The sequence below is a fragment of the Periophthalmus magnuspinnatus genome, chromosome 8 (genome assembly GCF_009829125.3).
Source record: "Periophthalmus magnuspinnatus isolate fPerMag1 chromosome 8, fPerMag1.2.pri, whole genome shotgun sequence".
NCBI lineage: Eukaryota > Metazoa > Chordata > Actinopteri > Gobiiformes > Gobiidae > Periophthalmus > Periophthalmus magnuspinnatus.
This window is the reverse complement of record NC_047133.1, coordinates 3127483-3152691: the sequence shown is the minus strand read 5'-3', so window position 1 is coordinate 3152691 and position 25209 is coordinate 3127483. Positions and strand designations below refer to the sequence as shown.

Here is a 25209-nt window from a genome sequence, read left to right as displayed (position 1 = left end):
GGGAGATAATTTTATATTTATATTTAGTTGGATAATGCTGAAATTTTAATAAACAATTCAAACTTTGCACTTTTGTTATGTAATTCATTTTTCCCCCCACGTCTCTTAAACATAAAGACTGAATGGATCTGGACAGACTTTTGTTCTGTCTGGATTTGGGACGGGTCCATGTTGTGTCTGGGTGGGTGTGGCTTCTGTGGCTCTTGGTGTTTCTCTCCAGCCTGAACTGAACGATCACATGGGACTGTTTCTGCTGTTTAAACACAAATATCAAACTGGGTCTGGATGTGCTCTGTGGACTGTACCTCTGTGGCTCCTCCATTGTGGCTCCTCCATTGTGGCTCCTCCATTGTGGCTCCTCCATTGTGGCTCCTCCATTGTGGCTCCTCCATTGTGGCTCCTCTACTGTGGCTCTGTGGTTCCTCCATTGTGGCTCTTTAGCATCTCCACTGTGGCTCCGTGGCATCTCTGTGGCTCCGTGGACACGCATGACTGACACCTGCTCTCAGACCCACTCCAGTTAAATATATTGTTTTTTATTATTATTATTATTATTTACATTTTTGTTACATTCCTGAAAATAACCTTCTTTTTGTATTTTTCCTTTTATTATATTTTTCTTGTATAACATCAGAATTACAAAAGTCTGTATTTTATTATTGTAGACCAATAACCAATAAGTATAACTTCAATGTAAATAACAAAATATCTGTCCTTATTATGTATACAACCTGTACATAATAGAACAGAATACACACACACACACACACACACATATATATATATATATATATATATATATATATATATACACACACACAAAATTGACCCAAAAAGTGTCTACAGTTGTCCCTCTATAACTGCATCGCAGATTTGTTTCATACAATTTTGCATGTTTTTTTTCCAGTGTATAAACATGCATTGTGTTCTTTGTCCTGATTGGCTGTTGGACTGTAGACCATTGTCCATCAGTCTCCTCCGTGCCGTGTCTCCTGTTCAGTACAGAATGTGTTCAGACAAATTTACATAAACGTTGGATCTCAGTGTGACTCTGAAGTGCTGTACGTTTGCAATTTGTTTTCTCCCCGACAAAACCCACAATGTCGACGAAACGTTCTGCACCGACAAAGACGCCTACGAAGGTTTGAACTTTGAGAGAGTTTAAACGAGAGAGAAATGTGAGAAAATGTTAACGCCTGTGTGAGAAAAGTGTATAAAGTGTGTGGTGAGGGGTTTTACAGACAAAAACATAGAGAATAATTGTAAAAATAAAGTTGACCTCTTGCCGGATTTTGCCTGTTGTGGGTTATTTTTAGGACGTGACCCTCGTGATAAACCCACTGTACTCTCGGCCAAGTTTCCTCCCTGTGTCGGACTCTGCACAGGAGTGAAATGAGGAGGGACAGAGTCGAGGCCCATTGGCTGGTTCTCAGTAGTAACGATTATAATTACTTCATAATCACAGTAAACCTAAATAATGTAAACAAACAAAAGTAGTTTAAATGCCTCTGAAATATAAAAAGCTAAATGTCTAGCAGTATAAATGTGTCTAAACTCAAATAATTAACCACAGGGAAAATATAAAAGAAATAGAACAAGTGCAAATCAAAACCCAGTTTTAAATTGTTTTAAATAGAATAGAATAAATTATTTCTAAGAATGGGTTGAATTATATCAGCAAAACAATTAAGTCAAAAAAGGGGGAGGATTTAAGGCCCATAGTGCAAATCTAGACAACACAGAGATAGAACATGCACAGTTACAGTTAAGGCCGTGATTAAAACATCTCACACATGTGATCACTCTCACAGAAGAGATTCACAACTAGGACTGAACAAACACCCAGATGGAAATAGTGGAAATGATAAAAATAAGCTGTGATGATGGATATTCAGTGAATCTGATCTGTACTGACAGGATCTTGTCTCGTGGACTGTATGAGCTCAGTGTTTGCATGAGCTCAGTGTGTTGACAAATGTGTAACAAACATGGTAAATAAGTAGCTATCGTAACAGACGTCCAGTTTTCCCTGGCAGACTTACAAAGACTCTAAAACAGCCTCATAACTTAATCAAACGTACAATGCCTCTTTGAAGCACTGTATTTTACTCTGCTCTTTTATTGTTTATTGTGTTAGTTACTACTCACAGTCTCACTCACTCACAGGAACAGGCAGGTCAAGTTTATTTATACAGCACAATCCACACACAAGGTAATTCAGCGTGCGTTACAGAATCAGAAATATGTTAAAATAACAATACAGCAAATTTAAACGTAAATAATCACAAATAATTATCATAAAATGAACATTAAAAGAGAAGAGGCAGAATAAAAACCTTTCATATGCACAGCTGAACACTGATGCAGGAAAAGTCTCAGTGTTGATCCTGTTAGATCTGAGTGCTGCTTTTGACACTGTGGATCATGTGATCCTCTCACAGAGACCAGAGGACTGGGAGGGCATCTGTGGTACGGCACTAAACTTGTTCAAGTCCTATCTAGAAAACAGAGAGTACTTTGTTGAAATTGGAAAATATGTTTCAGATAAAATGTCTGTGACCTGTGGGGTTCCCCAGGGGTCAATCCTGGGACTCCTGTTGTTCAGTCTCTACATGCTGCTGTTAGGCCAGTTAATACGCAGCAATAATGCTCAGATCTATGTGTCACTGCAGCAGGTGAATATGGACCAGTGGATTCAGTCTGACTCCAACAGATCAGTGTGTGAGGGAAAACAACTTTCTCCAGATAAACTCTGACAAGACTCAAGTCATCGTCTTTGTCCCGCAGAAACATAGAAAGTGTCAGCAGTCACCTCCAGTCTCTCTCTCTAAAACCTTCAAATCAGGCGAGAAATCTAGAGGTAATAATGAACTGAATAATTGAACTTTAACAGCCACATCAAATCAATAACATCTGCAGCTTTTTACCATCTAAAAACATGTCAAACATCAAAGGTAAAGTGTCAAAACCAGACTTAGGGAGACTTATCCTGCATATGTCTCCAGTAGGTTAGACGACCTGCTCACTGGACTCTCCAAACGAGCCTTAAGACAGAACAGAACATCCAGAACATCCAGAACAGTGCTGCTCGGGTCAGGACTAGAACCAGGAAGTACTTCACACATGTGTCCTGTGGCTCAGGTCTCTGGCTCCTGTGGCTCAGAGACTTTAAAGTAGCTCAGTGTGAACAAGTCTCTCCATGGACCAGCACCAAAGAACATCTCCCACATGAGCCACATGAACCATCTCACACTCTGAGGACTCTTTTAATCATAAATAATCATCATAAAATTAACAGTATTTGTTTTAATTTGTTGTATTATCTTTCTTTTTCTGTAAAGCACTTTGTGTACAAATTGTGCTATGCAAATAAACGTTTCTTGCCTAAACAGAGCCTGGATTTAACCATTGTCCAAGGTGTGATGTTTCTTCAGACATGAACCGTGGCACCTGGGAGCATGAGATGTTTTTGCCTGTTTAAGTCCGACAGTAACAAAGGGGCAGCACTGTCAAGAATATCAGTATTGTGAGTAATGTTTTTGTTTTATTTTATGTCATACTGCCTGGATCCACATGCTTCAGTTTTTAAAGTTATAATTGAATGATTGTGTGCCCGTCGCACTCCTGTGTAAGTGTTTTCTGGTGTGAGGGTCATAAAGTCTCCAGATTACAATGGATAATCTGTATATGGTTTGATTCGTTTACACATGAGTGTTTTGTTGTTACGTTATGGGTTTGTTTTTAGATGGTATATGGTTTTAAGTTTTGTTTTTCATGTTTTATGTTTTGTTGTGTGATACTTTTTTCTTTTCACTGGTTGTTTCACACCAAAAAGGGGGAACTGTAAAGTGTCCACATTTAGCAATGCACCAACTATTACACTTTTATCTTGCTGTACTAATGATAAAGTTAATCCTAGTGAGTCGGAAACACATAGAATACAGTAGAATGCTTTGTTGTTTGGACTCAAGGACAGTTCCTGTTACCCTGCCGCTGCATGGGAGCTCAAGAAGATACTGCTATGGTGACCAGAAGATTAATTTAACCAACAGAAAGTTTAAAAAATCAATAGTGAAACAGACATTGGTTAATAACACAGACAGATTAACCAACATTCATAGAAAACAAGCAAATGGATAACTGTCCCAGAACATCCCCAGTCCTTAGAACTTCCTTCTTGGCAAGAAAAACTCAAAAGACACTGTGGGGAAAAGAGAAACTCAAGAGGAACCACAGAGAAGGAGGCTCCAGATGTGTCCAGAACTAGTGTGTATCCATTTGTAAATAAAGTTCAAATCTGTAGGACCTGAGCGACTCAACTAAGGGACAGAGGGGGGCTCATCCAGGATAGGGTAGGGGTCATCCTGCCAACCTCCACCCACACATGAATACACGCTACAAAAACTAACTATAACAACACCAAAATATGACAATACAAGACATTATTAATGGAGCAGACAGGTGTGGAGTGACTGGGTAATGCAATGTGTTTACTGTCTGTTGTGATTCATTTTACATTTTGATGCTTGACGCAAAGACAAAGAGAAATGTATTTTGTTTTTTATGCAAGAGCAAGTAGAATTTTATACTTTATCGGCACAACTTCTCCACTGAAAGAGCAACTGAATGGTACCAATTTTCAACAACCACACTTTTGAAATGCAACTTAAAGCACTTTGCAGCAACTTAATACACTGCCTGGCCAAAAATAAACGTTGCCATCTGGATTTAACTAAGCAAATATGTTGGGGTTGCCGCAGTTGGTCAGGAGAAGGCTTTGTGCAGCGTCAGACTCGACCGTCATCAATGCAAGAGGGGAAAACTGGATGGAAATAAACCGCGAGACAATGCAGAAGCTCATCCAAACAAAGCTGTAGTCAAAGCTAAAGGCGGAACAACCAAATATCAGAGTTTGTGACCGTTTTTTTTCTCCAGACAGTGTATAATGGAGAATAAAACACAAGTGGCGTGTGTTTTCAAAATGTGAATGCCCTTGGAAATCCTAAACCCACTGGGAGAGGAACGTTATTCTTTCACTTTCATTTTGACTGGCTTTGATGCAACGCCCTCGTTTGCCAAGGTGCGGCGAGTACTTGTCTTTGTCAGAGGAGACAGTTGCAAATGTTTGTCTGCCACCTCCCCATGAAGACATTAATACTTTGGTTAGAATGTTGCACAGTATGAAATATTATGTGTCTCCAGTGGGACGAGCCAGATCTGTTAAGAGGCCACCCCACTCACAGTAGGAATATAATGTGTTTGTTTGCTTTTTACCAATAAAAACATGTGAGTTAAATACTGTGGAAAGCAATTCAACATTTCCATGGACTTGAGCTGGCAGGATATTGGATACTTCATCTGAAAAATGACTTAACGCACCTTTAAACTACTTAGAAAATACAGCATAGAAAACTGAAACCGAATGAAACTGAAATGAAACTGTATCACATTTAGAACTTGTGCATATTTGACTCTGTGTGTAATCTGAAACAGGGTTGTGTGCCTGCAGTGGCTTGCCCAAAGGCACAATGACACAAACTGAAAACAAGGCCTATTCTTTTGCATTCTCTTTACAGTTCTCAATAAACAACTATTATGTGCGATAGCTGCGAGTGGTTAATGTTTGATGAATTATGTGCCGAGCTGGTGAGCGAGTTTAACCGGTTATTTCCCATGGTTACACCAAAACTCCCCAGCTCCCCGAGTCTGTTGATCTCCAGGTGAAGCGTAACACTCTGCAGACACAGCTGTGCTTTTAGTTATACGATAATAACAATGACAGTAGACGGGGGGGCGATTTCTGTCGTCCAACGTTAAAAGTATATCAGGTTAGTTAAAGGTAAACGATGTAACTTTTGGGTGGAGTGCCGCCGCCTCTGTGTCTCCATGGAGATGTTATTGTTTTGCCTAGAATGTTCCCCAGTTTTGACTTTATCTATGTCACTGGAGAGCAAGGTGATGCACAGTAAGAATAGTTTTTTAATGGTCTTATTTAAAGCAATAAAAATAACTGTAACTGTAATAAACTTAATGCAAAATAGATCAGAATCAGACGACTTTTATTGCCATTTTCAGTGAACACAACTCTAGGAACAAGGAACTTTCTTTGGTGATAAAGTGCAACATAAAACACTGAATAATAATATAAGTAAAGTAATAAAAAGTAGGAATATAGCTATTATAAATACAAATAAGGGCATGCATAAAGTTAAAAAAAGATATGCTTAAAAATGAAATAGTCATAGAGGTAGATTTATACAATAACATCAGAACAACAGACAAAAACGTGACTTATTAAGGCGACCGGTGTTATAAAGTGTCCAGTTTAGTGCAGATATTATAGAGATTAGCGTAGGTTAATGCCATATTGAGGAATCTTTATGTAAATGTGCATTCAATTAGGTCTACTGAAAAAACACCAGATTTTTTATTATTTTTATTAATTAAGTATTATTTTTATTTTTTATTTATTTATTTATTTTTTTACTAGTCTACAGTCCATAACATCACAGACACTACTTTAACCAAGTCCATCCAAGTTTCTCATTTTGGACACATTTTACCAGCGCTTTCTTCCTTCACTTTAGGTTTTGACCAGCTCATTTTAAGAAATAATCCGAAAGTAAACTCTCCACAGACTTAAAAGAGTCAAAAGTATTAAATTAAACTTGGCAGCATCCCCCTCACGCTTTAATGTGGACCTCCTCTGCGCGTCGGACAGAAAGTGAAAGTAAAGAGCGCAGATGAGAGTGGATTGCGCACATTGGAGTCAGTGCGGAAAGAGGCTGCGGTAGATGCATCTATACATCAACCAGGGCTGTTCACACGGAAGAACACGGAGGATAATGTCGGGATAAAGGTCGCATAGGGTCGCGGGCTCAGCATCTCCACACGTGCTGCAGGTAAACCAAACGTGTCCATACGTGCGTCACGGATCCATTACGCACAAAGAGCATGGCTATATTATTTCTTTGCAACTGCATTTTAATACTTATTTTGTAAGAACAAAACTTGCTTTAAGGTGTGGCTGTGGGATAATGGGTGGAAAGTAACTAATTTCAAGACTTTTTTAACTAATTTATTTCTTTTTATTTACTCTTTTTTGCATTTCCTCAAACTTGACTCCTTTTTAACCTCGTCTAAAAATGTTCCTTTGGCTATAATCTTCCACCGTATGGCAAAAAATCTATGCCTTGTCTATTATTTATGTCTATAAATGTTCCAGAGTATGGTTTTAACTTTGCATTTCCTTGGAATCATACCGGCGACGTGCCACCTCCAGAAACACTAGGCCTACTGTGCCATTAGTCTAAACTGAATGTAACTTTTATAGTGCTGCACCCTCTGCCTTTTGCTCAGAACCTGATAAATAACTGATGGCTAAGCTCCAAATTGGTGTGGTAACCTTTATTTTTCTGGTTTCACTTGCACCCACTTTTACTTCTACTTTATATTTTTTTCATTTCCCTTCTTCTGAATTGCCTTAAATGGACTAAAGTCAATACGCAGCAATAATGTGTCGTACCACAACTCTACACATGACGCTCAGATCTATGTCTCACTGCAGCAGGTGAATATGGACCAGTGGATTCACTCTGATTCACTCCAACAGATCAGTGTGTGGAGGAAAAACAACTTTCTCCAGATAAACTCTGACAAGACTCAAGTCATCGTCTTTGTCCCACAGAAACATAGAGAAAGTGTCAGCAGTCACCTCCAGTCTGTCTCTAAAACCTTCAAATCAGGTGAGAAATCTAGAGGTAATAATGGACTCAGACTTGAACTTTAACAGCCACATCAAATCAGTAACATCTGCAGCTTTTTATCATCTAAAAACATCTCTCAAAATCAGACTTAAAGAGACTTATCCTGCATTTGTCTCGTAGGTTAGACGACTGTAACGTCCTGCTCACTGGACTCTCCAAACGAGCCTTAAGACAGAACAGAACATCCAGAACATCCAGAACACTGCTGCTCAGGTCAGGACTAGAACTAGTGTTTCTGAATTGCCTTAAATGGACTAAAGTTAAGTATTGTTCTGATTTTTTCCACATTCCAACAGCAAAATGCAGGAAGTCGATCAAGTTCCAGATTTTCTAGGTAAGTTTACGTGATACTAGCACTGACCAAATAATACACCTAAAATAACTTGTTTGGTAACTTGTAGATGACTTGGTACAACAATATTTGGCGGATGAAAATCTGGATAGTTTTGTGGGTAAGTAACACAAAGAAACGATCGTCTTTGATGCAAAAGCTCTGGCTCAGATATGTTTTTATGGTTATTGTTTTCCAGATCCAAGCATCCTGTTAAATTGGCAGCCGTGTGAGGATGAAGCAGAGAGCCACAGTAAGGACAGACATTTTGTAAATAACCTATTTTAGATGTGCAGAATTATGTTTATATAAATTGCTGTATTATAATTTTGACTAGATTTAATAATTCAGCGATTCCCAAACTCTACAGCACTGTGGAAAAATGACACTCAACCTGAAACTCACTAAATTAAACTGCCTGATAAATAATTCCTCTTTGTTATATAAACGTCATTCGGACCAAATTGTAAAAAACACGTGGTTCTTAAAATGTGTTTCAGTAAAAGCTCAAATTAATAATAACTACGTTCTGCAGTGACAGTTTCCTTCCTCTTTTCTGGCCCCCAGGGAAAGGCTCTGCTTTAGCTGGAGGTGCACACGAGGGGCTTCAGGGGAGCAAAACGACGATTCAACCGTACAGAAGAAAAAGAGGTGAATGTTGATCTACTAATGCAGCTCGTCTGAGTGTTTCTCACCAACCTAAAGGTCAATCCGAGCTCAGTTCCTTGCCCAAAAACAACAAGCGGTGCCTGTGCTTGTTCTTGGGCAAGACACTTCACCCACCTGCCTCATGTCTGAGTGTGTGTGACTGCAGGGCGGCGCACACACTGGCAGCCTCACAGCCAACCACCTCCGAGTGCGGAAAGAATGAACAAAAAGAATAAAAGACCACAGCAATGTAGCCATTTGAGAGACCTGAGTTTGTAAAACACAAATGTAACTTCTTTTATGGTTTCTATGGTGTTTTTCAGTAAAGCAGGGAGATGGTGCAGACACAACATCATCACACAAAAAGCAAAGAACACGACAAGGTAAAACAATGTGGAAGTGCACATTAAAATCATGCATGTGTGTGCACACGCGTGTGTGTGTGCACACGCGTGTGGGGGTGTGTGTGTGCGTGGGGGTGTGCGTGTGTGTTTGATTCGTTAGAATGAAAGTTCTCTGAATAAAACAGGAAGTTCAATCAATGGAAAGAGAAATGAATCTGAGTACAATTGAACCAGGGTTGTGAAATAGTTTGATTTTAGACTAAACGTATATCGAAGTTATAATTCTATCAAGAAAGTTGACAGAATTACAAATGTACTGTTCCATACGACGTTTGTTATTCGGCTCATGACAATTATGAAGATAAGATCGATCAACCATAAAACACATTAAAAAAGCATTTTAATTTGAAATATTAAGAATCATCCTCACCTCTACAATTAGCAAACACATTTATCTTTTTCATACTTATTATCATTATTATTATTATTATTATTATTATTATTATTATTATTATTATTATTATTATTATTATTATTATTATTACCAAGCTGATTTCAAATGTAACTTCTTATTTAACAGCAGGTGCTCCAGGCTCATGTCCAGAGGCCGTCCCTGCCCCAGTCCACTGCCCCAGTCCCTGCGAGCCTCCGCCCTCCATTTTGGAGATCATCACCATCAGTCGTAAGACTCTCCGCTCTGTGGTGCAGACCATTAAACTCCCTCCCCTCGTCAGGCTGCCACAGACGTCCACTGCTTCTGCTTTCATTCTGGGTAAGAGGAACAGGTTTAGCATCGTTCGCCAATAATCACCATAACAAACGATGCCAATATGGCAAAACAAACATGCTGATTCTAGAGATGTCGGTCTTCCTTCCTGGATGTAAAATGTTGATTGTCCACCTTGAAATACATTGTTCTTTGCTCAGTCATACAATCAGTTAAGATATCATGATATACTTTGATATACACTGCCTGGCCACCTGGATTTAACTAAACAAACAAGTCCTTTCCTCCTGCGGTTGGTCTGGTCAAGGTTCAGAAACAGTCTGTGCTCAAAGAATGAGGTCAGCTGACACCTGAATATACTGAATGACCAGGTTATTACAGCAGTGGATTTTTGGGAATATTCCAAGATGAAAATGACACGATTCAACAGGATTAAACTGTGAAAGAGAGAATCAGGAGCATGAACACAGAGAGAGAGGGAGAGAGAGGGAGGAGAAGGGAGAGAAAGGGAGGCTGAGAGGGAGAGAAAAAGAGAAGCAGAGAGAGACAGAGAGAGGGAGGAGAGAGAGAGAAAGCAGAGAGAGAGGGAGAAACAAAGGCAGAGAGAGAGAGTGGCACAGAGAGAGAGAAAGAGGGAGAGGGAGGGAGAGAGAGAGAGGGGAAGAGAGAGGGAGAGAAAGGAGGGGAGAGAAATAGAAGCAGAGAGGGGGTGAGAGAGAGAAACAGGGAGAGAGAGAGAAAGCAGAGAGAGAGGGGAAACAGAGGCAGAGACAGAGAGAGAGATGCACAGAGAGAGAGAGAGAAGGAGGGAGGGAGAGAGGAAGAGAGAGAGAGGGAGAGAGAGAAAAAGATGCAGAGAGGGGGACAGAGAGAAAGAGAGAAAGAGAGAAAGAGGGAGAAACAGAGACAACAGAGAGAGAGACATGGGGGTAGAGAGAGGGAGAAACAAAGGGAGAGACAGAGACATCATTTTCACACATGGATCGTCCACCACAGAGTCCAGACCTTAACCCCATTGAGAATCTTTGGGATGAGCTGGAGAAGCTTTGAGCAGCGTCAGACTCGACCAGCATCAATGCAACAGGTGAAACATTAATGCAACACTGGATGGAAATAAATCTGTGTGACCTTTTGTTTGGTGGCGACTTTTTTTTTGGCCAGATAGTGTATTATAGAATCTTAACTACTTTTTAAACTTTAAGCCAGCATCACACTCACAATGGTCATGCTTTCAAAATGTGTCACTGTTGTTGGTGTCATTTAATCCATGCAGTCTGTTTGGCACTCGGTGAGCTAGGATTTCCATTTTGATCCTCCAACGATAAAAGTTTAAAACCTTTCCTTGTATTAATGGAAAAGTATAAGTTTTACAAAGCTTAATCATTTATACTTTTCTGTCTTTCGTCTTTTTATTGGTCATAAAAACCTTAAAAAACAGTCACGCTGAGCTGGTTTGCCTTTCCATAGATCAGAGCTGTAACTGCTTGTCTACGTTGAGATGTATTTTAAAGTTTGATAAAGTTTAATGCCATTCTCCCAGAGACAACAAAAGTTACATAATGTACCATTCCCTTTAATATGAAATTGGTTTTGAACTTTGCGTTTTGAATATGTATTAATGATTCATATTTACATTCTACCTGACTTGATGAAAATATAAAAACAGCGTATTATCCCATGTAAGCCTTCAACTCTTTAATCATAATTATTGTGTTGTTTTTTTTTACAGTGCCTGTCTCACCTGAACCCAAATGTCACATGCCCCCCCTGTCACCAGGTCAGTCCTGCTTCATAAATGCTCTTCACCTACTGCTCTGTAACTCATAACTCCACCCTCATGTTTTTCTACTTCACACACAGTGAACGGGGCTCCAGCTCCAGCCCAGCCGACTTCACCATCAGGGTCAAAGTCGGACGTCTCTCCTGTGTCTACGTGTCCACAGGTCCATGGTACGTAACAGAACATGGTCAATGTTATGGAGTTCTTCTTTATTAAACATTAAAGTTCACCCATTATACCCATTATCATCTCGAAAAGAACATTGAGAAAAGCAAAGAACACGATTGATGATACAATTCATGTAATGTTGTTGTTTAGACTACATTAACAAATTTGGATTGTTTTCCATTCACACATGATCCAATGTGCTTCTTTTTTCAGAGAAGTCTCCAGTCAGTCCAAAGTCACATACTTTTCGACCTGCTACAAAGCCTATGACACGTAAGTCACTATCCCTGTTCTTGACTTTTTGAGGGCAGTGAAGACCACTATACGCTCGGGTCTGTCAGGTCTTTGTAGCTTCCTCCTCTGCCAGCAGAGCCAACTCAGGTGATGATCAGTTGACAGCTCTGCCCCACTCTTCACACGAGTGTCCACGACACACAAGGTCAGATGGGCGAGGGTGTCCTGGTGCCACATGCACTGATGGACACCCTTGTGCTTGAAAATGGTGTGGTATGGAAATCATAATTACCACCACAGTTCAATAACAACCCGAGTGGTGTTTCGCTTTATACAAAATTTGAAATGTATGCCTAGTGATTTTTATCTTTTTCTTTTTTTCCCACAAGATTATTGAATCTTTGCACAAATTTCCCCTTGAACACACACACACACCCAACACATTATTGGCAATTTTTACCTGAAAAATATAATTTATTTCATGTAATACTTCTTAGACCCAGTATTTTGAAAAGTACTGCACAATATATCGCATAGCATATGTATCGATATTTCAATATTGGCTGACAAAATAATTGATGTCACATTACCACCTTTTTATGAATACGTTTTTAAAAAGCTGATTTTATTAATGATTCTCCTTATTAAGTATGAAATTCTTGACCCAAGAAGTATATTAAAATATCACAATGATGTAGAAATTGCAGTTCTTAACAACGACAGAGCTAAACTTTCAAATACTGTGCAGCCCTATGAGTCAGTCCTACAACACTAACTCTGTATAACATTATCCGTCTCTATTCCAGAGACAGTGAAGTCCTACATTCAGGAGACCAAAGCCTACATGTCTCGAGCCTGTGAGGACATGGGAGATGGTTTGACCCTCAGCTCAAACTACGTGGACTCTAAAGTGATTCAGCGTGACACGATCCGAACAGGGAGGAATAACAACAAAAGTCTGGACAAGGAGCTCAACGTCATGGGAGACACGGACAGAAGGAAGTGCACGGTCCAACTAAACCAGGTACTGATCCGCCGTGAATCTAGAGGCGTTTGTGTCGTAAAGGAGTCGGTGTTACGAGGGATAAAGGGCTGTCGTTTAGTCCATTAACTGGTCGATGGTGTTTTACTCGACCAAATTTGTGTTTATTTAGATTATACGGATTTATATGGGACGACAGCAGAAAGGAGCAATTATTTATGTCCTTTGCAAACAACAAAAAGTCCTGAGTTATTATCTATAAAAAAGCTGTAGTTTAGACCTAGATTCTCTCAAATACATGGGATTCTTGGATTAGTTTATCAGCTGATTGTTTAAAGTTTAATGTAGTGTCGTCATTATAGCACTGATTTAAACCACTGAAGAAGAACCAGGACTACAGGGGATTTTCTTGCTTTTAGTTCCCTCTCCAGATGATGAAAACTGTAAGAGAAATACAACAACATGCTCTCAGAAAACGGAACTTATTGTAACACAAAAATAAAGTGCATTCATCTTGTTTTTTAACTTCACATTTCAGCTAAATAATGTAAAAATATAGATGACGAGACCTTTATTATTATATTCACAAATGGCACTGCCTTGTATGTGCCTCATGGCGGACGGTGACAGAGAGAGACAAATCTCAGTTGCTTCTCGTTTGCTGTGAAGGCTGGAAACCACAGGTGGCACAGTAAAAACAAAAGTAAAACTGTCTTGCAATATTTTTTAATCCAAAGCACAAAGATTAAGATTGGTTTAAATTGCTACATGGACAGGTTTGCATTTTAAATTGTATTGTGGATATGTAAATTTTAATGTTGTACAGGTGTGGATTTTAAATGGTTTTGTGTATGTGCCTGTATATGTGTGTGTATGTGTGTGTACGTGTGTGTGTGTGTGTGTGTGTGTGTATGTAAATTTTAATGTTGACCCCTCCCCCCGAGGACTACAGACGGAAATTAGCTACAAAAATTGAATCTAGTACAAGCATCTCTGCCTTTGCACTTAAATAAATTAAATAAATAAATGAAATGAAAGAATCCTGAAATACTTATACAAACTATTTATTATATTATATTATTATACATTATTATAGAAGCCTTTTTAACTTTTTAATGCATTTTAAACATGAACTTATTTATTAAAGAAACCTATTCAAAATGTGCACTTTGAGCGTGACTAAATTATTAAAACATAAATCACAAATAAAATGGTAATAGCAAATGTTTGTTAGAAAAATCGTAATTTAATATTTTGCCAAAATTGTTCAGGCTTTGTCCAAATCAAACTCAATATAAACCGGTTAGTAAATTGATTTAATAATTATTATTATATATTTTGTTTGTTTCACAGATTTTTGAGCAAAGCCACGGAGGTCGTTCTAAAAGTTGCCACCTGCTCGTGGGGAAAGCCGGGATGGGGAAAACTACATGCATCAAGAAACTTTGCCGTGATTGGTCCATGGATTGCCTCCCTCAGTTTGACTTTGTGTTCCTATTGGACGGCAGATTCCTCACCATAACTGAACCAAAATACAGCCTTGAGACACTTCTGCTTCACCTCTCCTCTTTCACTCCTTCTTGCTCAAACTCAGATGAAGTTTTATCCCAAATCTTTACCTCTCCAAAACGCGTGCTTATCATATGCGACGGTTTTGAAGATCTGAGAGAATTCGAGCTCCTTCTTCAGCCTTTAGAAAAAGATGTAGCCACTTCTTTACAAAAGGAAAGGAAATGCAATACTTTTACAATCAGGCAGCTATATTCAGCGATTCTGCAAAGACTGGTACTTCCTGGTTGCTCCCTTCTTCTTTCATCCAGACCAAGGGGCAGTGCAAGCCAGCTGCTACGAAAAGTGGACAATTTTTTGGAAATTACCGGATTTTCGCCCTCAGATGTCGAGATGTATGTTACAAAACTCGTTCCCGATCCGGAAGTCCAAAAATCGACCATGAAGTGCTTGCAAAACTGCGACTATCTCAATCTTCTTTGCTGGAATCCTGGGATATGTCAGCTCGTGTGCACGGTATTGGAACGGCAAACGGATTTGGACGAAGTACCGAGAACTTTGACGGAGATTTGCTTTCAGGTGCTACGTCTGAAAATGAACAATTTGAATGATGGAAAAACACTAACACCTCAGGAAACTATTGAAGAAGTAAATGTGGGTAGTGCAACTCGAGCAAGGCGCAAATCGCAAAAAACGTTAAGAAGACCAAATAAAAAGACGGGAAATCAAGAAGAAAATGGACTGATGTCTGAGCTGAGTTACCTAGCCTGGGAAACTGTCAAAATGAATACCTCAATAATCACGAGTGAATTTTCCGTATCAGGACAAACAAGAGCGGCAGGACTCGAAACGGGACTCTTAAACTCTCTTACCCGGGTGAGAAGGAAGAGTTTATCAAATCCTGAAAACAATGAAGGCAAAACAGACGATGGGAGTCAAACAACGGACGACAAAGACATGGAAATGGAAGATGTGGAAAATTTGGGATATGAAATTTTGTCATGGGCCAATTCTTTTCTTCAGAGCTTCCTGGCAGCTGTTCACTTGTCATTGTCAAGGTAAGAACGAACAGGTCATTTATTGTAATTAAAACTCATCATAATAACATTAGACTTCCTCTTCGTGTCTATAGAATTGTGTATGATGTGAGAAGTAATGAACGTTAGCTGTGGTGTTGAATTTCGTTATCAGAACAAACCTGGAGTTCTGTTTTGTTCCATTTCAATGCTCAAATTACCATGATTATGCTTGTATTTCTTGTCAATAATCAACATCACAGCTTGCAGATATTGTTATTAGCGTAATTTTAATGGTCGCGTCATCGTTCAGTGACAAAATTGTCCCTTGTGCAGGAAACAGTGGTGTTTTGCACAGAAATTACAGCTGAATAACAATTAAAAAAAGGATAAAATCTCCAAATATGAACGTTACAATATCAAAATTTCGTTATTGATTAGTGATTAGTGTAAGAAGAATTATTCACAATTAATGACACTATAACCAAACATCACATTGTATAATTCATTATCACTCCTCTAATGTCCAGCTTTTGTAAAATAAATTGTTCTTACTGATAAATTAAACTTATTATGATAGAAACAATGTTCATGTAGGCTCATCGTTTTGAAGCATAGATCGACTTGAATTGGCTTATATTTTGTTTCTCGATTGTTAATTTTTGTTCTTACAGTTACATTATGACCAGATGAGTTATCAATTAAGAATCATTTTGACATGACTATCTCCAAAAATAGATCAAAAGTTCAGAATTATGTACAATATGGTATATGTTCCTTCACGACAAAACCTGTTCGTCAACGCCCGATCTCGTCTGATCTCGGAAGCTAAGCGCAACCGAGCTTCATCAGTCCTTCAATGGGAGACCACTGGGAATATCAGGTACCACAGTGGAGAAACAGTGGCTTTTATGGAAACTGTTGTTGCGTCCTTAGACAAAACACTTAACCCATCTGGCCTAGTATGAATGTAATCTAAGTAAATGACTCGTGGTGCAGATTGGCAGCGTCAAATCTGTCAATCTTGAGGGTCTAGAGAAGCGATATTCACTGCCTGGCCAAAAAAAGGTCACACACTCTAATATTTTGTTGTTCCGCCTTCTCCAACGTCACAGATTTATTTCCATCCAGTGTTGCATTAATGTTTCACCTGTTGCATTGATGCTGGTCGAGTCTGACGCTGCAGCTTCTCCAGCTCATCCCAAAGATTCTCAATGGGGTTAAGGTCTGGACTCTGTGGTGGACAATCCATGTGTGAAAATGATGTCTCTGTCTCTCCCTTTGTTTCTCCCTCTCTCTGCCTCCGTCTCTCTCCCTCTTTCTCTGATGTCTCTGTTTCTCCCTCTTTCTCTCTGTCCCCCTCTCTGCATCTTTTTCTCTCTCCCTCTCTCTCTTCCTCTCCCTCCCTCCTTCTCTCTCTCTCTGTGCATCTCTCTCTCTCTCTGCCTCTGTTTCCCCCCTCTCTCTGCTTTCTCTCTCTCTCCCTGTTTCTCTTTCTCTCCCCCTCTCTGCTTCTATTTCTCTCTCTTCCTCTCTCTCTCCCTCCCTTTCTCTCTCTCTGTGCCGCTCTCTCTCTCTGCCTCTGTTTCTCCCTCTCTCTCTCTGCTTTCTCTCTCTCTCCCCCTCCCTCTCTCTCTCTCTCTGTCTCTCTCTGCTTCTCCTTCTCTCTCCCTCTCAGGCTCCCTTTCTCTCCCTTCTCCTCTCTCTCTCTGTGTTCATGCTCCTGATTCTCTCTTTCACAGTTTGATCCCGTTGAATCGTGGCATTTTCATCTTGGAATATGCCCAAAAATCCATTGATGGAATAACCTGGTCATTCAGTATATTCAGGTGTCAGCTGACCTCATTCTTTGAGCACAGACTGTTGCTGAACCTAGACCGGACCAACTGCAGGAGGCTTGTATCTATTTGCTTAGTTAAATCCAGGTGGCGCCTTTTTTTGTGTGTGTTTTTTTTGGCCAGGCAGTGTATAAGACTCTGTGATCACGAAGGCTTTATAGAGACAACTTCTCCCTTTTCGTTCCTACAGCTCTGCATTTGTAAAGACCCTTTCGTTCCAAAGCGGCTCCAAGGGACGACGACGACAGCAGAGAGAAGAATTCGAACTCACTCAGCGCTTCGCCGTGGGACTGCTTTTCCAGAACCAAGACGATCTCCTCTGGCTCCAACCTACGAACAACTTAAACAGCACAATGGTTACGAAACAGAACGCACTCATCAAACACCTTAAACACCTCCAGTTCGGTCACCTTAGACCTTCTCAGATCTTGGACTTGTATTACTTTGTGTACGAGGGATCTTTCACACATTGTAGATCTTCTAAATTAGCTAAGCACATCTTGAAGAACTTTCCAGAGAGACTTACATTCAACGGAGTGCCGCTCTGTCCGGCCGATATTCACGTCATCAAAAACTTTATGCAACACGGAGGCGACGAAGAGAGGAGGTTTTCTTTAGACCTTCAAAACTGTGGGATCCAAGTGTCCGGGCTGAAGTCTTTGGTGGGACTGGACGCTATAAGAACATACAGGTACTTGCTTTTGAACTTCTGAAACATTTAGCTGGACAATGTTGACCAAAGTACGTTCTAGGACCTGCATCGTGGACGTCATTTTCATGTGGGAGGAGCTTGAACAACAAAAAGAAGAGAGTCTGCTGCGTGATGCTGTGTCCAAATTCAACATCGACCCTTTTAAAGCGACACAAGTCAGTCACATTGAACATCTCACGAAGCTGGTGGGCATCCATACAAACAAGAGACTTTCTGAATGGTAATGTGACATCGACAGACGTAACTACTTGGGGAAAACCTGTTAAAATGAAACTGACGATGTGGCGTTTCTCCTCTAGCCAAATGAATTCAATTTTTGCTGAAGGAGTACCAGCTGTCAAACATCTGTACAAGCTGGAACTGGAGTAAGTAAATATAGTTTGGCAACATTTGAAGTAAGATAAGACGCTTTGATCGTGTGAGCCTTTTCAAAACATCTGTCAATCCAGAAACATTCAATTCAACCGTTTTACTGCAGATTTAGATATTCTGGTTACACCCTTTGTACGTTTTGATGTAGAGCGGACATGTCAGACTCATTCCCCTAAATTTGGCTCTCGATATAAATATATTTGGCCCGTGAGATCATATCAAATCCCCCAACCACTTCTGTTGACACTCACTCAAATGTAATCCGCCCCGTCTGAAAAACGCGCAGATGTTGTTGAGATTCAGTTTAGTTTGGCCACGATTTAGTCCAAGTTTTTATTTTTGGTCCTCTGTGAATTTGAGTTTGACACCGCCGATGTAGAGGGTCTGAAATCTGTTGTTGTTTTGTCTGGAATGTTCCGCAAAATGGCACCGATTCAATCTGGAGAGCCTCAGACAGGAACCAAGAGAAAAGTATTAGTAGTAAACTTTATTGAATGAGTTGTGTTTGGCGCTCAGACCCCGGTAGAACACGTCGAAATGAAGGACGTGGCCAGAGGAGGAGGTGGGGTTTAAATTGGGCAGACTGAGTAATGATTGGACGAGGAGGAGGTGCGGCGAGCAGTGAGGAGGAGTAACTTGAGTGAGATGATAAAGGCTGAGGAGCAAACTCTGCAGAACTGGTGAAGTAGATCTTAGGTTCTTCCACCCTGAATTTACTCCAGCTCCATTTATCTGGCTAAAAGTACCTGCAATAAAATAAATTCAACTTAGATAAGCTTATCTCACACTGTGGAACATTCTAACCAAAGCGATAACATTTTATGAGACAAGTTGGTGACTGAACCTTAACTAGACGTCTACAAACATGGATGAAATGTACTATTAAGATAAGATAATCCTTTACTAGTCCGGCAATCAAGACATGTTGCAATACAAAGTTCAAAAACAGCAAGAGAATAACAAGCGAATAACTATAACTAATCGAGAGAAATAACTACTAATAGACGTAAAATCTACCACGATATTGCAAAAATGTAGCGCAAATCTTTTCACAGCTGCAATACAGAAATATCAGATGTTTTTTTCAAATGTTAAGTCCTAATAATTCCCTTTATTCTTAGGCTTGGTCCAGAAAAAGGTCCACTTTCTCTTCCGATGCTGTGGAGGTTGTTGCCAGGTCTACACAACTTGCAACACTTGGAGTAAATTATTTTCTTATTAAATGTTTATCGATGTAGTGTCGATGTAGTTGTCTCATTTCCTCTTTTCTTTTTAGTCTGGAAAACAACAAAATCGGTGACGACGGAGCGCAGCATTTGGCAAAGGCTTTGGTCTCGCTGTCCTCCTTAGAAACACTAAAGTGAGTCTTACACTGACGCTTTTATGTTTTTATTACAAATTGAACATAAAAATGACCTGTTTTGTTTGGTCCAGTCTGTCACAGAACACTATTGGAGATACTGGAGCACAGTCACTATCGGCCACTTTGACAAATCTCCCCAGACTTGACAGACTAAGGTACAAAAAGTCATATTATAGCAGAATTTGTGGTTTATTGTCATTGTGTAGATGTGTAACTATGGGCAAAACTGGCTCAGATGGACGAGGTGGATTATAAATGACAAAGTTGGTAGTTTCAGTCCTTTTCCAATCAATTCTTTCTGACATTGTGTCCCGAGATACTTCACCTACCTGGAATGTGTGATTGTGTAAGCGTTAGCGTTGTCAAAAGTGTCAAAAATCAGATACTAAACGATATTAAAAGTAGTATCGAAACTAGATACTTACCCAAACAAGTGTCGATACTAAAAGGCACATTCACAGGACAGAAATAAATCGTTCTTGAGCTGTATCAGAACAAGTAGAAGATCAGAAAGACCACAACAGGCATGTCCAAACTGTGGCCCCGGGGCCAAATGCGGCCCTCAGACCAGTTTTTCTTGGCCCATATTACCTTAAACAGTACTTTTTATTGCACATTTCTGAAAATCTACTTTAACAAGCCCATCTCAAATGTTTAATGTGTCCCACTGAGGATGTAAGCGTGAATAAAGGTCTAGTGGTTCAGTTTAACACACAGATTTTAAGTGTTCACTGTATCGGCGACCAGTCTATGGCCTTCAATCGTCCCTCCGCTTTGTCGGTGTTTTCATATGTGGCCCTTAATGAGAAAAGTTTGGACATTGCTGGATTACACTAATATACAAGGCCACGTGGTAACATAAAAGAAAATACTACAGTTTAATGTTGAAAATGACGTTCTATTGTCTAAATAAAGACTTTAAATTCTCATTGTGGTATCGGAATCAGTATATAGCGTATATAGAGAGTCTATTTCTTAGTACTGCACTCGAATTTGAAATTTTAATATTGTGACACCATGAGAGTGCACGCTCCAGTGTTTTCAGTTTCAATACCAATATCGATACTATGGCTATAAGCGTCTGCCGATATCTGATATGAACAGATACAAGTGTAAGGATTGCAAATGGCTTTTTTTTTTTCTCTCAAAATACACTTAACTTGTTACAAATTTGATCCAATTGCGTTATGTAACTGTTATTTATCCTGCAAATTACAACTAAACAGCTGCTAAATCAGTCAGTAAAAAGTCTCATTGCATCTGTGTAAAGGAACCAGGATATTGATGCCCAATTCAGCTAATTTTCCTGGATCGGCTCCGATATTCAGTAACTGTATTAGCATAAGTGCACTCCTAAAGCGTCCTGATACAGTTGGCGCAGAATAAGATAAGCTTCCGTCGGTTAACCCACAGAAAAACCAAAATTAAAATCTGTCAACTGCACAAAAAGCTGCTCACTCCTACAACATTTTGTCCAGTTGACAGATTTTACTTTTGGCTTTTACTGTGGATCGACTGAGGGATTACGCAGACAATTCTATTTATTTTTATTCCACATTTATCTTTATCTTTCCAGCCTTCACAGCAATGTCATTTGTGATCAAGGCGCAAACAGTTTAGCTGCAGTTCTTCGTCACATGTCCGCCCTCACCGAATTGGAGTAAGAATATTTTTTGCATACACTTTACCCAGGCAGATGCAAGCTGCTTGTTTCCATGGGGATGTTAGCATTTTGCCAAGAATGTTCAGTACAGCATAAAACTCGTCTGTGCAGAGAGAACTCACAGTTAGACGCAGGTTTTCAAGGAATTATTAACTGTAAAAATAGCTGAATAAATGCAACGTGGATAGATTTGATAAATTTAACGCCATAATGAGGAACACTGGAGGCAAGTAATGACATCTTCATGGATATAAGCAGCTGCAACCCCTGCCCTCTAACAAAAAAGTTGCATAGTGCACCTTTAAAGTGCTATACCTAACAACCACTTCATGTTTTAACAGCATAAGGTACAACAGGCTAACAGATATCGGAGCACATAGTTTGGGTAGCAGCCTGAAGGAATGTCATCATATGAAATCTCTGAGGTGAGAAGAAAGTCTTGATTTGTTGCCATGGTTACGTGTTTTAATGATTTACTCACGTTATGCTTTGTGCCACTGTAGGATGTGGAGCCAGTGCATTCCTTATGGGGTGTTTGAGAGACTCCAGCAGCAGGACCCCCGCATTATGGACACTTTCTAGTGTGGAGAAACTGAGGCACATTTGCACTTATAAATATATTTATTTTTTCGTTGGGTTACACTGTGTTGAGTGTCAAGCAACTCTCAATTCTGTAAACACTGTTTTTTTTTTTAATATATATTCTTTGGTCAACAAGTTCGTACTAAAACAATTTCCTTTCAAATTGTTTCTCTTCCTATTTTTGATGAACTCATATTTAGATTTGGCTTTTGGTTTTGATCCAACTTGGGAATGCATAAAGTAAGTTCTTGAAGATTAATTTGGACTAAAAGATATTAATGAGAGATTATTTACCATTAATGACAAAAGACTAAGAAAGGACACAGTTTTTCTTTTCATACACTGTGTGGCTGGTTTTCCTCATTAGCTACATTGTTTCAGTATCAATTGCATGAATGCCCTCTTGTGGACATTATGTGACATAACAATACTTAATGCATGAAAAATACAGCTTCTTGCAGTTTTTCATTTAGATTGAAACAAAAAGTGGTATAGTGTGGGCGATGCTCACAAAAAATAGTCATATCATGTTGGCAATTGAATTGCCTTAGTTTATTAAATACATTTTGAGAACAAAATACAAAATGCTACAATAGCAGCATATGGGACCAGATGCAGATGGAGGATGAGTGAAGTCTGTCCTAGTCTGAGTGAAGTGAGCAGCTTATGTAGAGCCATATCCATGTGTGTGAGCAGCTAGCCCTGCTTTAGTGAGTATCATGAAGTTGACTTTATACATTTAAACCTAGTCATAGGTCAGCATGTGACACTCCAAAAAAACAACTACTAAACATAAAATAAATATGATCAAGTTATTTGATTAATGCCAAATATGGACCCTGTCTGCATTTTACAATACTTTATACCTGTTTAAATTATGGCTTTCTTCCTCAAACTACACAATGAGGAGCGGCACAGAGCTCATGTGAGTTCTGCTGAAGAAGAGCTTGTCACAGCTCAAACTGTGTTAAGGCTGGTTTATACCTCAGGGTTGAGCAGTGCTCAGTGGGGACTGGCATCAAGCTGCAGACCTGAACCATTCGAGCTTCTACGTCAGATATCAGGGGGAATGTTGTGGGAATGCTAAAGATTTCATTTTTATTTATGTATTCAGTTAGACAGAACTATTACAACAGGCTCGTGCAGGGAAGTACGAACCTCAAGTATTTTCCAGTTTCTTCTATCTGCATATCTTTGAGTCACTGTGGATCAACCAATCAAAGAGCTTTGACGCAAAGTAACTTTTTGGAGGTGCACAGCAGCTACTGCAGGCTTTCTATTTGGCTGTCTGATGTGTCGTGGAGCATCTATGTCAACTTGACTCTAAAGTACAAACCAGCCTTTACCAACTCACTAAAACAATGCATGATCCGAGAAACATGCAGGGTATTCACACACATCTGCAGTGGACTTCAGCTTCCACTGGTTTCAGGACATTCCTCTGTCCTTGCAAGTGCTTATTTATGATGATGAGAACTACATTAAAACATCTTTAAAGAAAACCCTAAAGAACAGACCACTATAAAACAAGACAATGGACAGTTGTAAGCAACATCCATTTAAAAACATTTTACAATGTCATACAGTCATGCTGTTAACAAAGGGAAATCAAACTAATTATTGGCACAACAAAGTGTCAGCCTACTCGTATAAGCCAGTGACCAAAGGGCTCTGCAGATGCTCATGACAGCTGGGTGTTTCATCTTCACTGTGTTTCTTTTAGTTTCATGGGAAAACATAACAGCATCTCAAATATTCCTTGTAAGTAGCGAGGCTTTTGCAATTTGCTTTTAAGATATAAATAAAAATACTTTCTTTCTTTCTAAACTAAAGCACTCGCTGTTACTTTTCTCAACAGTGGTGTCTAAATAATTGGCAGCAATTGTTTAGACATCCTTTATATGTCACCACTGCTCACTGTTTATTTCACAGTACCAACTCAGATCATTTTAAGTTGATTTTTGCAGTGAGCAGTTACACCAAGCCTGAGAATTAGACTAATTCATTTCTTGTAGACCCTACAAGTAAGCAGGTACTTGCTTATTCATTTTTGCATCTTCCTGGTGGACAGCCACTACAAGTGGCTGGCAGCACTTTCACTCTGGTTACCTTTTTGTGAGCCGGGACAACCTTTAAAAAAAATTAAAAATATAATTGAGGGCACTCCTAATTTGACACCTTAATATAGTTAGCACTTACCCTTTGACATTTTCTGAGGTGCATACATGGTTGTCCCAATTGATCCAAGCAGTGTTTTTGCTGCCCCATGTTTTATCAGCATCAGTCCATGGGGCTTTGTTACTCAAGATAGCCTTCAAATACATCCAGCTCAGTGTCCGTGTCATAGGGCATCGATGCGGGGTCAGAAAGGACTCCAAGGTCCACCAGCGCCTGGTCCATGTCCTCGGGCAAAAACACGATTCCTACATTCAGAACAATGTACTCCATCAGAAAGGCATAGTACAGGATCAGCACGTTCACAAAGAACAGGCCCAGATAAAACATATATGGGAGCTCGTCCAAGTGCGATTCCACCGAATCTAGCTGTGCATAAATTGGGTGTGTCATAGAAATCCAGACGTCTGGGTCCAGTATTTACATGGGCCGAAGAGAAGGCTAGAGCCCAGCCTGAGGTGACCCTACACAGTCCATGTCGGCGTGAGTTGACCTGCAACAGTCAAAAGCAGTTTAAGGCATAGAATCTTATCATTGGCTTTAAACTACACAAGTACAGTCCAGGTGGCCATCTGCAGAGCTAATAATACCCAACACACAGTATAAAAATACCATCTTAGACAACTGGTCATGTTTTTGTCAGGCTAAGGAAACTCACAGCATGCAGCTAGCTTAAATGCTAAAAACAGTAGCATGAGTGCGAGCCAAAACACAAGCAAGGAAAAGTTACATATTCGCATGCTGTTTCGTACCCACAATTAAAACGCATCACGATCACAATTCTCCATCAAGAACAGTATCGCTAAAAAGCTTCGGCATTTTGAACCGTCAGTGCCAAAACATCGCTGACAAAAACACGAAATCTGACACTTCAACGTCTGCATTGGGTTTCTGTTTACGGATTGGTCCAGCCAGATGTCAATCAAAACGTACATGCGTCGCGTGTCATCTGCGCCACTTCCTCTACCGGAAGTATTTTCTGTAGTTTTTGGAACGCCG

The 25209-nt window shown here is 39.7% G+C and overlaps 2 protein-coding genes across 4 annotated transcripts; one reads left to right on the top strand and one right to left on the bottom strand.

The window, feature by feature from the left end:
* The first annotated feature begins 6739 nt into the window (after positions 1-6739).
* ciita (class II, major histocompatibility complex, transactivator) lies at positions 6740-22196 on the top strand. The gene is made up of 23 exons (XM_055223390.1): positions 6740-6902; positions 7613-7745; positions 7887-7979; positions 8063-8100; positions 8168-8218; positions 8297-8350; positions 8665-8748; positions 9069-9128; positions 9670-9861; positions 11546-11593; positions 11677-11766; positions 11978-12037; positions 12805-13022; positions 14334-15547; positions 17534-18034; positions 18096-18275; positions 18355-18420; positions 19549-19629; positions 19704-19787; positions 19862-19945; positions 21367-21450; positions 21795-21878; positions 21957-22196. The coding sequence occupies exons 4-23, from the start codon at positions 8067-8069 to the stop codon at positions 22033-22035; spliced, it is 3348 nt and encodes a 1115-aa protein (XP_055079365.1). The 5' UTR covers positions 6740-6902; positions 7613-7745; positions 7887-7979; positions 8063-8066; the 3' UTR covers positions 22036-22196.
* Positions 22197-22560: 364 nt separating this feature from the next.
* dexi (Dexi homolog (mouse)) lies at positions 22561-25098 on the bottom strand. 3 transcript variants are annotated; one of them, XR_008648757.1, is made up of 3 exons: positions 24963-25098; positions 24235-24703; positions 22561-24165 (listed from the first exon to the last, which is right to left on the bottom strand). XR_008648757.1 is itself a non-coding variant. In XM_055223396.1 (2 exons), the coding sequence occupies exon 2, from the start codon at positions 24601-24603 to the stop codon at positions 24334-24336; it is 270 nt and encodes an 89-aa protein (XP_055079371.1). In that variant the 5' UTR covers positions 24604-24703; positions 24967-25098; the 3' UTR covers positions 22561-24333. The 3 variants fall into 3 exon arrangements, 1 of the variants encoding a protein (XP_055079371.1); XR_008648756.1 differs by having other exon boundaries at positions 24967-25098; XM_055223396.1 differs by having other exon boundaries at positions 22561-24703; positions 24967-25098.
* Positions 25099-25209: the final 111 nt, after the last annotated feature.